This window comes from Hyalella azteca, unplaced genomic scaffold, assembly GCF_000764305.2.
Source record: "Hyalella azteca isolate HAZT.00-mixed unplaced genomic scaffold, Hazt_2.0.2 contig5418, whole genome shotgun sequence".
Taxonomy (NCBI): Eukaryota; Metazoa; Arthropoda; class Malacostraca; order Amphipoda; family Hyalellidae; genus Hyalella; species Hyalella azteca.
In genome coordinates, this window is record NW_025935610.1 from 202,558 (window position 1) to 220,828 (window position 18,271).

General features: G+C 39.0%; 1 protein-coding gene across 3 annotated transcripts; it reads left to right on the forward strand.

Moving 5' to 3' along the window:
* The first annotated feature begins 538 nt into the window (after window positions 1–538).
* LOC108675555 lies at window positions 539–17,625 on the forward strand. Of its 3 annotated transcripts, XM_018163576.1 has the most exons (6): window positions 4,840–4,996; window positions 11,665–11,928; window positions 12,245–12,356; window positions 13,280–13,426; window positions 14,077–14,495; window positions 16,718–17,625. In XM_018163576.1, exons 1-6 carry the CDS (start codon window positions 4,865–4,867, stop codon window positions 16,742–16,744), a joined length of 1,101 nt encoding a protein of 366 aa, XP_018019065.1. In that variant the 5' UTR covers window positions 4,840–4,864; the 3' UTR covers window positions 16,745–17,625. The 3 variants fall into 3 exon arrangements, with proteins under 3 accessions (XP_018019064.1, XP_018019065.1, XP_018019063.1); XM_018163575.2 differs by lacking the exon at window positions 4,840–4,996 and adding an exon at window positions 539–600 and having other exon boundaries at window positions 14,077–17,625; XM_018163574.1 differs by having other exon boundaries at window positions 14,077–17,625.
* The last annotated feature ends 646 nt before the right edge of the window (window positions 17,626–18,271 follow it).

The window sequence follows — 18,271 nt, forward strand, 5'->3', positions numbered from 1 at the left end:
GCACTACGCACTATAAGCCATAGTGCGACATGGAACACTACGGTTGGCATGCTAAATAGGGCACTAGCACTAATGTGTACAGGCTTACTAGCCGGATAGTCACCAAGCGACCGACACTAGCCAGATTTACTAGCCGTCTGCACTATCCCCGTGTACAAGCACCTTAAGCGACACTAAACATTGTAGAGCTACTTCGAAGTGCTTAGTATCGGTGACGTATTTAGCATACCAACAGGACACTTCGTAGTGCATAGTGCTACTTTGTAGTGCTAGTGCCCTATTTAGCATACGGGCCACTGTTAGTACCTGGTGCTAACTAATGTAACCAACTGTTGAACTGAACCGTGTGCAAAGTTTGGATATAAATATATAGTTTTGAGTAATATGGTTACTTTTATTATATAACGAATGTTTTACACGTTAATTATATACGTTTGAAAACATATGCTTTCCTCAAATGTGACTTTGCTCCTCGATAAATTAGCGGAACTTGCCCCGCCGCGGTATTTATTGGATCAGTTTAACCAAACATCGACTGGTCCCTCGATTCTTTAGATGAGCGCCTTGCAGAGCAGTATATATGGAAGCATGATAGAATTGGTAATGCATGGCTACTGCTGATATATGTTTTAATTTAGCAAGTAGATCATCTAGGTATTTTTTCAATATTATTATAATTATGTATATATTTCTATTATTATTGTTATTATTATTATTATTATTATTTTTTTTTGTTTGTTTGTTTTCTAACTTCTGTTTTGTCTGTTCCACATGGATGATCTTAGTTGCCTTACGGGGTCTGGTTTTGGCCCACCTGTGGTGCTTGGAGCGGCAGGGGCTTGTGTTGGGGTCCTCGGGGAAGCATCTTCTGATGGCTTGGTGGTGGAGGAGTCAGTGTCAGACCTGTCTCTTATACACATCTAGATGTGTATAAGAGACAGATCCTGCACTGAGCTTACATCAGCCAACCTCACTAAATGGCAGCAATTAACTTCATATACAAAGAAGCTGAAAACCCCAAGCTATAAGCTCTCAGGCCCAACGGTCATCCATCTGGCAGACCTGCTGCTTTAAGTCCACTCCAAGTGGACACCCTGCAAAGAAAGAAGAAGAAGACTGGTCCCTCGATGCTATCTTCAAAAGGTTCAAATCTAGATGCTTCCGCCTCCCGCGCATAACAACAGAGGACCTTCTGACTAAGTGTCTCTTCTTAACAGCTCTGGCATCCGGAAACCGAGCATCAGAGCTAGCTAACACTTCTAGATCAGGGTGCTCCATCTCACCCACCGACGTATTGATCGCAGTCCTACCGGGCTTCATCTACAAAAACCAGTCAGTAGACAGCCTGACAGGTGTCCACCACCCATCTCTTTCCCTACATTGGGTGGGAAACATGCGTTATGCCCTGCTTACCACTTGAAGGAATACCTCAAGCGAATGAACTCATAAGAACACAGGAACCACGTCTTCTTGGAGCCCAAGTCTCATAAGCCACTCAACGCCGGGAGATGCTCCTTTTGGCTGGCTCACACCCTTCGCTCCTTCGGCGACTTGCCAGGAAATCCATCGGGCCATGACGTCCGCCGGGCTAGCCACTCCATCGCCCGGATGCGCAATGTATCCATGGAGGAAATCATGCGCAACGGCTTCTGGAGCACCCCCAACCGCCCAACGTATTCATCCGTTGCTATCAGAGGACGTTATCGGTTCCCAAAATACAGTTCGTGGCAGGGAGAACGGTCATTAATTAGTGCCTACACTTTTGTATCTAACATTTGCATTGCCCCACTAATTGAGTAAACCTTGGTTTAAATATCTCGATTGCTTCTTTTACCTCTCATGGGAGTCTGAAAGTTTCCTTCCCCAGACCCTAAAGGGCGATTTGGTAGAAAAGCAAACAGCCTAAAACGGAGTTTGCTCTAATTATTTTTGTTTGAGGAACGAAAACAATCTAATTAGAGCTCGGAGTTTTAGGCTGTGCTGAGACCACCTCCTCCCCAAACTTTATTACGCGGACAGTGCTACGATTGAGAGCATGCAGACCGCGCCTACATAGCTGTGGCCAGGGTGTAATTCTAGAAATGGAAGTTCACTTATAAAAAAGCTTTCCACCCAAGGTGGAATGCTTTCCTTAGATACAGTGCTCTGCCAAGTGCCAGGTGAGTGAGGTGACTGACTATAAATGAAAAGGACTTTAAAGGAGGATCAAAAGTGGACAAACTGTTTCAATTGTACAGTACCTCAGATTTGTTGTAAAATTGTTTGATAGATATTTTCTATTTTTCTTTTATTTAATGGATTTTTTGAAAATTATACAGGCTTTTTGTTTGTAATGATCAAGTTCAAGTTGAGTATTTAGTTAACCAGTACTGTAGACATATACCATATTTGGGGGCGGGGCTTATGTGCACAACCAATCACAGCTTGAAAGCATCTCCATCAACCAATCACAGCTTGAAAGCATCCCATCAACCAATCACAGCTAGAAAGCAGACAACATTACAATTCCATTAACCAATCACAGCTGGAAAGCTGGAAGGGGGCTAAAATCACAATCCAATCAACCAATCACAGCTGGAAAGTGATAGGTTATGTATATAATATGATGGACTGAAAGTGGAAAGTTCCTGGCCTTTCCAAGCTTTCAGGTCCTGCTTTCCAATATGCTATGTGTACTGGTTAATTTAATATCCCTCTAGAATTCCACACTGGCTGTGGCGCCACTCAAGGTCAATGGTAGAAAAGCTGCCAAAGGCGGCTTTCTTCCTTTTTCTTTACTGATACGATTAAATTCAAGGAAGAAACAATCCAAAGTTTCCTGCTAGATGGCCAAGACCTAGTGTTTTGGCAGTAGTTTGATGCACAAATGTATGACGTCACCATTTCAACCATCAACAAACGCATGGAACTAAAACAAAGCCTAATATAAAGGAAAAACTAGAGAGGTGACGGAATTACCCACGATGTCGGAATATACCCCGTTTACCCTAGTTATTACTAGTTATGAAGTTAGGACTTGTCTTAGAAGGGCTGACAATATTTTATTATTAACATCATGGATGTTTTGACTATATTAACTGATAATCACTATCATTTTTAAATGACCACATCAATACTTTTGGGACACATGTTTACGTCTTAAGTCCCAAACTTTACCACTTTGAACTAAATGGCAATGAAGCTATTTAATACCAATATGGCCCTTCTGTTTGCAGGCGTTTTCAGATTTTTTTTTTTTTTTGTCTGCTACGTTCTCACGTAACACTACCGTCCGCATCTCTGCTCACGTCTCGGACAATTTTACAGCCGGTCTCCAAGGAATGTCTTCAAATTCAATGAATAATGAACATCACCCAAAGAAACGAATGCAGCTCAATGAAACAAGGTACATGTATTCATTAGGACCTAACTGAAATGCTCAGCTGTTAGATCAGTGTTAGTGGCCTTGATAGTTACTGCCTGTTGTTCGATTGTGTTAAGGTCTGATAGCAGCTTAATTGTGAAAGCAATACTGTTGTGAATTAACATCATCCGGCCTTCGCCTCATTCCATGCTCCGATCTTTATGGTAGATGGCGAAGTTGTTAAATTTTGGGTCTTTGGAGCTGGAAGATAGTTTTGTTTCTTGGATGGCTGCTACTTGGATGCTGTGGGTGGCCAGAAAGAGTTCGATTTTGTCAGATTTGTTCTGTAGTCCGTTACAGTTAAACTGGAGAATCCTTAAGGTCCCGGAGGGTGGTGAGCTCGGATGGTTAGATGGATTGGCTTGCTGGGCTGTGGGTGCCAGGGTGGAGGGGCGAGCTCTGGGTGCCTGGATGGCGGGTGGTGGAGAGGGGGTAAGTGGCCTTATGCAGTTGTTGCAAAGAAAGTAGTTGTTGATTTGCAAGCAGGCATCCATGTGGTACCACTTGTAGCAGGTCCGGCAGCGTATAGAATATTGCGTTTTGTTGATGGTTCTATTTCAGACTGCGCATATCCAGATTCGTGGCCCGGGGTTGGGATTTATTGTGGCCATTAAAAGAAGGATCCAGAGCAGGCTGGCTGGGAGAGACTGCTCCGGTGGAGAAAACCCTGCGCTGTGGGACAGGGCAGGGAGGGGTTCCGCAACGGTTTGCTGGGACATTGGTAGATGACCCAGTCGGCTCCACCACGAGAAAGCTGTTGCACCAGAGCATTTCCTACTTATAACTTGTTAATGAAATTTTGCAGTTCCGGAGTGACCAATTTTTGATAAATTTTGAATCTTGCAGCCATGATTGTGCAGTTTTATTAACAATCAGGAGATAATTAATCTAGCAAGAATTTTACAGCCATCAAAAAGGCAAGAATGCTCTAGTAGCATTCAGCAAATATCATATCAAGTACAAGCAAATATCACATATTCTACATTAGGATTGGATTTTTTTTACTTGTTATGAAACTCTTGCAACCCTAATGGGACAAAATTTCAAGACATTGGGAATTTCGTGGCCTGATCATGTATTTTGATTAGTATCAATTAGTGTGACGGTAATTCATATAGCCAAAATCTTGCAATTCCAAAAATGGTAGGAAAGCTCTATTTCCATGTTGAAAGGTAGGTATGCTTCATGTCTCTTCCATGTCAGGCAAGTTGCCAGACATGGTATTTTGGAATATGTGGCAAAGTTTTAATTGTAAACAGTATATTTCCATTAACAAGTGGCAAGTTGAGTGGCCATCAGCTAATTTGCTGCTTTTATGTCATTGTCATTTGTTGGTACCCATGCCAAATATTTCTGAATCTATCCATAATCCAACTTTTTATTGCATTGTTTGAAGCAACTAAGTCCAATCTGACCATTAATTCTTACTCTTTCAGATATCTGTTGTATAAGTTTTATATCATGGTTTTATCCCACATCAGAAACAAAACTGCCTGTGATAAAAACAATGAAGAAATTTTCATACTCACTGACAAAACAAGTGATGATTTTAAAATTACTTTGGTGTTACAAGACAAGGCCTATACTAGCAAGGTGTGTACTAATTGTCTTGAAGTTTTTAGAATTGTTGAGTGTTGGTTGTGGTATAATGAAGTTACACCTAGCTTATTTTTCACCTTAAACCCATAAACAACACATATGGTAAAATAGAGTTGTGCTGATTGTTGTGGTCATTTTGGGTAGAATAACATTGTTTAAAGTTGAATATGTGTGTAGTATACATATTGGTAATACCTCGACAATTATTAGTTGACGTTTTTAAATTCATTATTTAAGGTAAAAGAACCTTTCCTAGCTGGACCTAACCTTAGTAAAATTGTAAAATAGTGTCAAAAAAATCATTTTTCACACCTCTAACCCTAATTCGAACCCTAACCTAACAGGTTTTCATTAATTAACATGTTGCATAATAGCGTTTATCTTTTTTTGTTTTGCACTATTAGCAAATACTAATCATAGGTAGATTTTGTGACACTGGTACATTCCGAGACTAAAATTGTGCAACATTTTGTAGCACAATATGCCAAAAATGTCTCTCTAATTGTCAAAAGTATGAGTACCGTAAAATGGGGTAACTTTGACCGGCGGGGTAACTTTGACCACTTTTCGTTTTTTTAACAAAAACCCCCAAAACTCAAAAACGATTCGACATAGAAAAATTTTGTCAATGGCCATCAAAGGCCTAATACTGAGGCTATGTAACACAATAGAAAGATTTAAAAAGTTTGCATATGTAATAGGTTAAAAAATTAAAAATGTGACCCACAAAAAAGAGCTATTATTTAAAGCCTGTTGGAGTACCCCCTCCAATTTTTTAATTTTTTGGTAAAATAACTCCAGGTTTTGATAGAACTCTTCTAGTTCTATCAAAACTCTTCTAGTAGAACTCTTCTAGTTACATATGCAAAAGACAAATTTTAGAACAGTGTCATAGTTTGCCAATGGGGGGCGCCACCCCCCAATGGGGTAACTTTGACCACCTAATGGCAGCCGTGATGGGGTAACATTGACCGGCTTGGAAATTAAGTTGAAATTACCATAGGTACGTACGTACCTATATAACATATTTTATGTTTGATACACCTATTAATGTTTTTTTCTTCATGTTTCAGACTACAGAGTCTTATATATGGTAATTTTAACTTAATTTCCAAACTGGTCAATGTTACCCCGTCACAGCTGCCATTAGATGGTCACATTTTGCCCATTTGGGGGCGGCACCCCCCATTTGCAAACTATGACACTTTCCTAAAATTTTTCTTTTGCATATGTAACTAGAAGAGTTCTACCACAATGCATGGAGTTATTTGGAATTATTTTACCAAAAAATAAAATTGATTTTACCACCCGGTCAAAGAAACCCCAAGAGCTGGGGTAACAAAGACCATCACTTTTCTTTAAATTACATCAAAACTATGAGAGGCAGGAGCCAGCAATTAATGGTGAGTAAAGCTAGAGTATAGACCTGTATTTTGCATGATTCAATTTAAGTTTAACTTATCTAGTAAAAAAAATGGCATTTTGAAAAAAAAAAAGTGGTCAAAGTTACCCCAGTTTATGGTAACATTTTGATCGAACAATTACGCAACACGATTTTTGGGAACTCTTAACCCTTTAGCGGGCAAGCATTGAAATATCCAGAAATTAAAGTTTCAGAAACCATTTCAAGAAAGTAAGAAGTATTACCGTCAACCGGGGCTACTCGGGACAGGCGGGGCTACTCGGGACAGGCCTATGACACGGCGTAAAACTGTTGTAGTAGCAGGCTGCTGATATGAAGCTTGCAATGGACAAGGTTGTTGTAAATGCTCAATGGCATGTTCATGGATACGATAATATCACATCAATAATACGATAATGTCACATCAATAATACGGTAATTAATGTATATGGCAATATCATATCAATAAAGGAAAAACAAGTAAAAATCACAGAAAATGTCATTTATTCTACCTCTAAATCATCTACAATGAAAGAGGAGGACTTCAGAGTACTGTTAGTAATGGATGAGTACGCTCTGCATGCTTCAAATGTTTTGAAATGAAGTTTTATTCCTGTTGTCCCGAGTAGCCCCAACCAACGGGGCTACTCGGGATAATCTCTATTTTGCGTCTGGCACCTTACGAATAGCATATGGAATTTTTTTGACAACGCCATTCGATAGCCCTGCCAATCAGCTATAAAATGAGACTAAACTTGTTTATGAAATGCTTCATCGTAAGAAGTTATTAACTGTTATTTAAAACTAATCATTCAAATCTGTCCCGAGTAGCCCCGGTTGACGGTATACAATATATTTATTTCTATGAATTTTTGCAAATTTTGCCTATTGAAGGTTTAAGTCGCACTTGAAGAATTCAATAAATGTGAACATTTTTCTTTATAATTAAAATTCAGTTTATGCAAATGAAAAATTAGAAACATAAAAATTTAATTAAATTTAATCAAGTTGCCAAAATAAATAAATATATATATTGATACTTCCACCTTTTGAAGAAAATGCGGAAAGAGCGTCAGTTCCATTATCCGAGTCAAAACCTTCATTTAAATGCTCATATTTCAATTTGTGGCCTTTGCAGCTGGTGATGCTATAGATAGAACGATGGTCAGATAATTAGTGATTGACTGAGGCATTATAAGGACGCCTCAAAAACAAACAGGAAGCCGTGGTGAGGCTTTTTGTGACGCGATTTCAAGTGATCATATATGGTAACTTACCCGTGAAAGGGTTAAGTAATGTGTTGCACAATAACCATACTTATCAATAATATATATACCGTCAACCGGGGCTACTCGGGATGGTTTTGAGCATTTTTTGTTAATAACTTCTTACGATGAAACATTTCATAAACAACTTTAGGCTCATTTTATAGCTCTTTGCGAGGGCTATCGAATGGCATCTTCAAAAAAATTCCATATGCTATTCGTAAGGTGCCAGAAGCAAAAAAATAGTGTCCCGAGTAGACGGGGCTACTCGGGACACTTGCAATAAAACTTAATTTTAAAACTCTTACAGCATGCAAAATGTACTCACCCATTACAAAAAGTACTCTGAAGTCCTCTTCTTCATTTGTTGATGATGTAGATGTAAATTAGAAGATGTTTTCTGTAATTTGTTCCCAATTTTCCTTTATTCCTATACATTTAAATTCCTTTTTCACAACCAAAACAAAAACTATTTTTTCCATTTTAAAACACAAACTTTCAAAATAAATAAAAAAACTTCCTTTTCATACAGTAATGTTTACACTTAACTTATGCCTAACCGAGGCTACCGGTCTCAGCCAAGGTGCTGAGCATCATGTTAGTAAAAACGTGCTTCCCTCGGTTTGTGCTCATTAGGGTTAGTTTGAGCCTGATGTTCTCTCGCTCAACAGCAGCCATGTCATGCTGAACAGGGTAGACAAATGATAGCCTTTTTGTATCACTGCTCTTCTTTAGGAATTCAACCATGACATCGCAGTCATTGTCTTGTGGTTGTTCTCTCACGCAAGCAACATAAAATTTCTCACGTTGTACCTTTCCATCTAACTTGAACCTAACAAGGATAAAATCATCTTCATTAACGATGATTTTAGAGATGTCCTTGTCAGGTTCCTGCATCTCATCTTGAGGATCGGCCATGTCTTGAGCAACAGCAAGGTCAGTTCCATCATTTGATTCAACCTCATTCTCATCATCTGAATAGTTGTCAAACTTTAATGCTTTCCTCACATTTGCTCCCTGCTTCTTCTGGATTTGTGTTGTTGCTGAACCTGAAGTGCTGGCCCTTGGCCCAGTATGGGACTTTCCAGGAGTAAGCGTGATAGCCTTTCTTCGTTTGGGTGCATTATTGGCTTCAGTGGGTGGTGAGCGGATTTCTAGGAGTTTCTCCAGCACAGCATGTGAGACGAAGTTCCTTGTATTTTCAATATCTTCTTGTGTGGTTTCTCTGCAAAGTTTCCTGAGCACGCGCTCCCTGTCAAGTGGGTACAATCCTGTGGCTTGAAAGCCCATGCTCATATTGTGCTTGACTTCATTGTTGATCGAGTGCAAGAGGTTTGAGAGGAGGCGTGGAAACCAGTCTTTTGGGAGTGTTGCAATGTTCTTGCCAAAAGCTTTCTTCCAATTTGTAAGGATCTCGCGCCATTTCCTTTTCAATGGCGCATAGAAAACCACATCCAGTGGCTGCATAAGATGCGTTGCGTTGGCTGGAATAAAGACGAAACTGATGTTGTTTTCATTGCAAAGTCGAAATACATCCTGGTGCAGATGAGAGGAGAGGTTATCTCCAATTAACACTTTGTGGCCTTCCAAATTCTTACAGAAGGGCAGCAGAAGAGTTTTAAACCAATCATAAAATGTGTCAGCGTCGAACCAGCCACTTTTACTGACATTGTAGCGACAGCCATGAGGGCCTCCTTCGGTCCATGCCTCTTGCAATCTCATACCTTTATAAACTACATAAGGTGGAAGAAGCTCCCCTGCAGCAGTGCCTGCAAACATCACTGAATAGCTGGTCTCGCTGAAATTCATCACCCTCTCAGGGTATTTAATCCCTCGCCTGAAGATCATCTGGGACTTCGCAGGGTCGTTGGTGAAATTTGTCTCATCGTAGTTTATGATATTCGTGTCAGGCACGCCTTGCAGCACAGGAGCAATGTTGTCAAAAAACTTGTTGATGACTTCAGTTGAGATCTCTGCCCTTTTTTTTTGTGATATTCTGACACATTCTCGTAGAGAGCAAGTGCTTGTATCGGGCAATAAAATTATTAACCCAGTCGATGCCAGGCAGATTGTTTTTGAAGGTGGTGACCTTCCTGCCACTCTTATTCAAGAAGTCCCTTACAATCATTCGTATCTCAAGATGGGTCAGAGGGCACCCCCAATCAGCCAAAACAACTAGGTTTTGGGCGATGATCTGTTCTTCATGCCCAAGAAGTGATGTTGGGCGCCCCATATGAAGAAAGTCATGAGTTGCATTCCCTGCAGTCCTGCGTTGTTCAACGTATCTATGCAGCGTATTTCGAGGCACATCATGCATTTGCGATGCATCTCTAATGGATATACCATGTACAATTACACTGTCTACTGCCAGCTTGATATCAGCAGTTGTATACAATAACCTTCGTACAAGTTTCCCTGCGGGTTTATAATGCCTCACCATCTTAATAGGCTTTATTGAATTTTCTGTAAGAGAAAAAGATATAGAAAACCTGAAAATAAAGGGATCATTTAGAAACAAGCATGATATTTTTGGAGACTTAGATCATAATTTAGGTAATGTATTTTTCATTCTATGTTGCCTGGTGCACAATTCTGACTATTAAATGAGAATTCTTATTTACTGGAGCCTTTGCTAACCAAGGTCATGCTGTGAACACGTTTTTGGGGGTGTCCCGAATAGCCCCGGGGGGGTGGCCTGAGTAGCCCCGCCGCGCGGACATGGCTGCCATTTTTTTTTGGAATGAGATAGGTAAATTCCGTCACTTACATTATGAAGCCGACACCTGGGTGCAACTTTTATGCAAGTAAAGTTTTTTAATACGGCGAATATTTTTTTTGCTCCAGACCTTAGCAGAAGTAACTTTTCAAAATAGCATTTTTCACCATTTTTTTCTGGAATTTTTCAAAGCTAGTAAATGTAGTATTTTTTGACTTCCTTTATACCACATAGATAGGAAAAATGTCGACGTTTATGCCACTATTTTTAGTTTTGCAATATTCCAATTAGTTTTGCTACTATAACAGTTTTACGCCGTGTCGGAGGACTGTCCTGAGTTACCCCGCCAGTCCCGAGTTGCCCCGGTTGACGGTAAATATATACACATATTTTCCAGATGCCGAACTAAAGCTTTTCATTTACAATCGGAATCTTTTTACTTATCTTGTAAGATATAGGTACCTATTCATCAGAAGTCAGCATTTGTACCATTACTAATTCCTAATCCATTACAATCAATCAATTGAAGAGTATTGTAGTTCGCACTGGTCTTCCATCACCAGCTGTATTGATATAGAAAGCCATCCATGTAGAAATATTTTTTTTGACAACCATGGCCTTCTACAATCATATTGAGACATATTCAACCTATGTATATTAAAATCTAGAATATCAGAGTATCAGTACTAATTGGTTCGTAACTGATGCTACAAGGGACTGTGTATGACCACCAAGTTGTACATGATAATGAACCATTTAAGTACAACTGGATTTGATCTAGTAGAATGATAGTTTTTAAAAATTTTGGCATCATTTCAACTCCTAATATCTACTTATATTGGACATAGAATACAGATTATTGTATATTTACATTAAGCTTTTCGCCTCCAAACATGATTAGGATTGTTTATATGAGACACATGTAATTGAAGTAAATGTAGGAGTACTATCTTATTTTAAACTTTTTGGTCTTTGATCTAGCAGCTATAATGCAAAGTAGAAGAGTATAATGTTTCTGCAGATGAATTTAATATGAAATGTTGTCAATAAATATTACTGTACTAATGATTTGTGATATTTTATTTCACTTTTTGAATCATTTTGCCAAAAACCTGGGAACTGTTTGACAAGAAGACAACCAGTCAAAACGTTTGCATAGACTGCCTGTAAGAAAAACAATTAATTATGTAGATGTTACTAAAACTAAGCCATAAATGAATAAAATAATCAACGAGAAATGGTAGCCATTAATTAACAGCATAAACTTCTGTTTCATTAGGTCAGCAAGACTTGTGCATTTGTCAAGACTTGGTCACAAAGACTGGAAGTTTCACCTGAAGTATACTTGGAACAGTTGCTGACTGCCCTTCAAAAGCAGAATGGATGCAGCAGTCATTTGATGAAGACAAAAATTAATGCCACAGATGACAATGATGTTGGCAGAGAGCACATCTTTGAGGTGGAGAAAAACTTCATGATATGGAAAAAGTATTTTCCTGAAAAACAAGTTCATGGTAAAAGAGGAGTCATTCCAATACAAGAAGTGAGTTCAACAATATTTATTATTGCAATGGACTTGTGTCATGTCTATACATATGGTTTACATGGAACTTGATTTCTTTTTTATTATTTGAAAGTTAATTCTTAGAATTTTTGCACAATTTTCTAATCTTGGAACTTTTTCCAAACTAAATCTTTGTGCAATATAGTACATATGCCAATAATAGCTATTAACCATTTCTCTTTCTGAAACTAAATACTGTATTTCTCTATCATTAGAAAAAATATCAAAGAAAACAATCCAATTATCCAATGAAATGTATGCAATTTTGAATGAATTACCATTGTTTATTTTTCAGGCAGAATATTCTACAGCTGTCTGGCTGGTCTTACAGGAGGCTCTAAAAAATCACTTGGAAGCACAACTGCAAAATGAAATACTGCAGGAGACAAATAACAGGCTTGAGGAAGGTGTGCTAGTAGTTTATTTTATTCATACTGTATCCAAGAACGAGTGAGGCTTGTACATTATTTATTGATGTCCATATTTCTTTCCATGTAACTTCCTTTCAAGTATAGTTAACTGTGCGTTGAAGAATGGTAAGCAATCTGTTTTGAAGATTTTGTTGATCTTGCTTCAAAAAACCAGTGCATCTTGCCTTATTACATTCGGACTATCTTTTCATGTCTTGATAATTTCATATGCCGATGAAAAACCTGTTAATAACTCAGAAGTTTACAAATAACAAGATATTTCTTGTCATTATTTTAATGATTGTTCTGGAAATTTCCTGAATAAAATTCACCATGAACTGTATAAAAGCTGTATTTTGAACTTAGTATCAGTTAAATTTATTTTTTGTGTTGCTTTATGAACTATTTGATCTGGTTCATCTATGTGAACAGTAGTTGCTTAACACTCATTTTTTTGCTTTGGAAATTATTTAATTATATTCAGTTGCTGAGGAGCAAGATATTTGAAAGGCTTCTGAATTTATTCTTCATAATTGCCTTCAGATTTTCATTTTTGTATCATTTGTAAAAGAAGCAAGGGACATTTTGCTCAGCATTTGTTGCTTGTGATACAAAGACAAAAGAAGTATTGTTGTATTTTTAACTATACTGTTAATGGCGCATTAGTGGCCACTCAGTAGAAACTGCATGTACCTTGCCATTCCTTACTTTAAAAATGTATAACACTAGTCAGAAATACATTTTGTAAGGTGCAATAACTGCATGATGTCTCCAAAGCCATTTTGATTGCACTAGAAAGATGTGGTTCAGTTTTGTTTATAAGATAGATAATTTCTATTGAAGGCAGGCGACTTGAGTGCTGTGGAAATGTTATAGGCATTGACGGCAGATTGTTGACTGTGTGTTTGGTTGTGTTGCAGAATTGAAGAAAGCTCTTACCTTAACGGATGAGAGCGTGCGAGCCAAAGAAGAGTTCAAGTCTCAAAATTATGCAAAGTTTTGTGCACTCCTCAACACCAAAAAAGCTAAGATAAGACAATTGGAAGAAGCGCTCTCTGCAGCTCGAGGTGAAAATAGAAATTATGAAAAGACTAAGTTATTGATGGACTAGTGATAGTAAAGGAGCCATGCACAATTTTCAATATAAGCAACAATTTTTTTTTATTTGCTAAGCAAAGCCATACTATTCAAGTGTGTGAACTCTTAACTCTGCTCTGAAATATGGCACCTGTTCTAATCACTCATCACATGCCATGGATTACTGCCCAAAATAAAAAAAAATCACTAGTGATGGTCGAGATGTTATTTCTAGTTGCAGTGTATGAAAAAAAGTGTAATTTAATAAATGCATTTGATTGTTTTTTTAATAACAAAATGTGACAAAAGTGTATACTCACATTCTATTTTAAATTATTCAGGATAGAATAACAGGCTTGCTTTTAAAGTCTCATTGCATTCATCCCATCAAATCCTTAATGAATTTTTTAGATGGGATCCATCAAAGCTGCATTGTGCCTCTTAACTATTCAATAATTAAGTTTATAAAGTTCAAAATTTTGCTTTTATTGTAAATTCCTATTACGATTTTAACTAGTATACCTGCCTAACAGATTTGAAAGTTCTGTCCAGCTGGTTGGTAACTAGTCAGCCAATGGATGAGCCACGAGTAATGATCAGCCTACAAGACGTAAATATTAACTATGATATTTGTGCACAGGAACTCCTGGTTCTTCAGGTGTCAGCGTGCCAGAGGCGTCAACTTCCGGTGCCGGAAACAGGGCAAAGCTTCAACCCAATATCCAGGCCTCCAGTCGCGGCGAATTGACAGAAGCAGCTGCCTGCATCACGGGCATCAGCGATGACGGCTTTGACAGCGACACTGATGTTGATGAACCGCAGTGCGACACTGACGAGGAAAATGATGCCATGAGGAAGAGGTCGGCTGAGAAGAGAAAAATTGTTCATCACGCTAGTGACGGAGATTTAAGCGATGGAGGGAATCATTGCACGCCTGAAGAGAGGCACAAGAAAACTGCAATGAATGATTTCCAAGATGATTTGTTCAATTCTAGCGTAGAAGGAACGTCTCTGGCTCTTCTCAGCAACATCAAGCCTCGTGTCACCGATGCACCAAAGGTGAGTAATGCGCGAATAACGAGACAAGCGTTCTGCAAGACTTTCTCTGGCACAGCGATGAGTAAAGGTCTGAGTTCTTGTATAGCTAGTGCTGATGAGAACCACGATGTTGAGGATAGCCCGGCAAGTGTTGTGGCAAACATTCTTGCAAAAAATGTAATGTTGAGACGAGCACGAGGCATAGAAATGCCACGAAGAGAAGATGATTATGACTTGCTTGTGCAAAAAGATAGCAGACACGCGCTAGCAAACGCCAGTGACATCCTAGACGATCGCCTCTCCTGGGCGCTCTGTATCGGGCAAGAAGGCGGGAGGAAAGCATCGAGTCCTGAAGATTTTCATTCATCTGGGACAAATGCGGCTCTTGACGACCACGTCAAATCTAACGACAATATACAAATTCATGATGAAAGGACAAATGGTGAGGAAAGCTCCAGTGGTCTCAAAAAATTTCCAGTGCTACCTTCAGAAGGTCTCCAAAGTTCTTCCAAAGAGAGAGCTGTTGACAAGCGAGAGGAGAAAGTTGCCCCAGAATTTTCAGTGTGTAGCGAGGTTTATGAATACGAATGTGATACTGAGCTCAGTGCAGAGGAGCCAGCGACCGATGAGAGCGTCGTCATTCTAGACGAAAGCCGCGACACGAAAGTAACTCGTATTGTATGTCAATTGATGCCGTTAAAAGAAAATTCACACCTGCGTTCGGATCAGAAAATTTCTTCTTTTCAGGACTGTCGAAACGCTGGAAATCAAGCTAATAAAATTAGTAATCAGTCACATAATTTCAATTTATTTATGGATGCTGAATCATCCGGGCAGACCATAAAAAATTTAGACAACCACACTTCTCAAGCAAGTAACCTCTATACCTCCAACGAAGAAGCCGTCGAACCTGAAAGAATCACTGCTTGCAAAAAGTTTAGTGCACGGACAGAACCTCAATTTGCATTGGAGGTTGAACAGCTCTGGCAATCTCCAACTGCAGAGCCCCCTTTTCTGTTGCAGGCTGAACAAGTTCGGCAATCTCCTGCTGCAAACAATCATGTCGGTGTTACTTGTTACGATGAGGTAGCGAGCAGCTCCAATAAACGGGAATGTGATCAAGCAAGCTGTGCTCGGAAGAAGACCCGCGTCGTTGAATCAGATTTAGTTAAGCACAAGTTCCGGAGCGGATCTGTTATTGAGGAAATCTTCATGTGAAAGCACATGAAGCAGACTGTGATAAAACATTTGAAGTGCAATTTGTGGGCTTCGCACACAATAGGTCTTCCATCCGTCCAGTGCAAAGTGCCTTGCGTTTGACTATTGGCATTTGTGTTGGGCAGCTGACTAAATACTGCTAAATTTTAAGCTAGATTTCATTGCCATTCGCCACTAATTTTATACATCATAAATTTCTACCTCGTCTGATCTTTTATGTTTAATATCTCATGAAGAGGTTTTGAGTAAGCAAATCACTAAGACTTCAATTAATATCGAATGAGAGATAGATTTTTATATACTTTATTCCGACAACGTCTACATAGTACGTGCTGGTGTTTTACACTTTCGAAATCTGTTTTCAGACTTGATATTACATGTTCACATAGCACTTGATATTGCCACACCATCTTCTGTCCCATCCGTATTCTAAAAACCATGCCCCTGGTCATTCTTCTGTACGCCAAGGCTTCCCCAAATCGATATTGCCTGCTTATACTTTTTGATATTTGTAAATTAAATACCGCCGAGTTTATTCATCGGATCCACGATACCAAGTGCCGCTCAGTTTACTCATCATATCCACGATACCTAGTGTCACTGAGTTTATTCATCATATACATGATACCTAGTATCACTGAGTTTATTCATCATATCCATGATACCTAGCGCCGCCGAGTTTATTCGTCATATCCATGATACCTAGTGTCACTGAGTTTATTCATCATATTCATGATACCTAGTGTTGCCGAGTTTATTCGTCATATCCATGATACCTAGTGTCACTGAGTTTATTCATCATATTCATGATACCTAGTGTTGCCGAGTTTATTCGTCATATCCATGATACCTAGTGTCACTGAGTTTATTCATCATATTCATGATACCTAGTGTTACCGAGTTTATTCGTCATATCCATGATACCTACTACCGCACAGCTTATTCATCGTACCCATGATACTAAGTACCGCAGAGTTTATTCATAGACTAAACCCTGCCTTCTGTTGTCTGTGCCTGACGTGCAGCGGGCCAGCGCTCGCAGAAGGAAGTGATGGTAGCGTCGCAAGTTTGACGCGCTGCTGCCCAACAGCTGCACGCCATAGACGGCAACTTTCGCCGCAATTTACCTGGAAATGCACACTGAGGGAAACGAAGGGACTGTCTACAAATCTAAGTACACTTTTAATCCATTTACTGTTTAATGGAGCACCCTGACCCGCCAGGCAAAAGGGCTGAGCAGTGCTACGTCCGCCAGTTGCTTGTGTCATGGGTAAAAAAGTGCATCGTCTTTTAGACAATGATTTGTTATTTATCTAAGTGCACGTTGCTGCTGTTATTCGTAATATAGTGGCGTCATCACTCGAGTGAAATTTGTTCAACGCATTTTATAGTTGATCACTCACTCAATAATTTTTGTTTCTTCAAAGATCAATCGATCCCTCCTGAACAATCAATTGTGCAAAAATCATTGTTCTGTGATGTCTATATAAGTTTTATTCCAAGTGCAGCGAAAACGTGATTATCTTTACATTTGTTGACCGCTTGGCTGTGCCTAATATCATGTTTCGTTTGCGGTATATTTTACTGATGCATCCAGGTTGTTGCTTTTCAATATTATCATACTTTCATCTTAAAGAATTTGGTGCTGCTCACATCCGGTTCCAATTTTCTGTTGATCAGAGTTGACAATTCAAAAGACGTATTTAAATTGCTTTCTGTACAGGAAATAATTAAATTAACACCCGCGCAAACTTGGAACATTGATTCGGTGAAACTGTTACTGTATGCTTGCTTCTAACACGAGTGTGGCACTGTGTTTTAGAACTTTTTGTCACATAATATCTATTTACAATAAATGGAGTGCTTGTAATCCTGCTACATTTTGTTGGCATTAACTTTGAAATTCATTAACATTAAATTTGATTCCTGTTCAGCGTTGTCGTTTTCTTTATATCGTTTAGCCTGATGGCGTAATTACTTTCAAAGCAAATATTTTATTCAGCTGCCCAGGTTAAAATATTGTGGCGCTGTGAAGTGAATGCCGGAAGATGATTTACTGGCATTAGATTAACAGCACTTGGGGATTGATGACTAATTATGGTCGAAAGTATAGTATAAATGATCATCATTGCAACTATTCAGTTGCAATGATGCTTTTGTTGAAAATATTAGCTCATTTAATCGAGTGGAGCCAAACCCATTTGTCGGTTTTGAAAAATGATTTCTCTTGGCCATTTCCAAAATAGGTCTCGGATTTACACCGCACAAGAGCGGATGTTGATCAAATTTTGTCCGAAAGCGAAAATTTATGTATGGAAGTAGGCCATTCCTGTTGCCGGATGATGAATAGTGGACTGACTGTTCCCTATTTCGTTTCATCATTTCACGGTCAATTATTAATGAAAGACGCAATATACCGCTCTAATTGAAAAAATCATTCGGGGGAAAAACCTATTACATACTTGAAAATACAATTCAGTAACGAACTGACCACTTGCTTAGTGTGTTAAGAGTTTACCCAATGTCCAAGTCCTAGAAGTTGAAGATGGCCAACAGACTCGATTAGGAGGAGGAAAAAA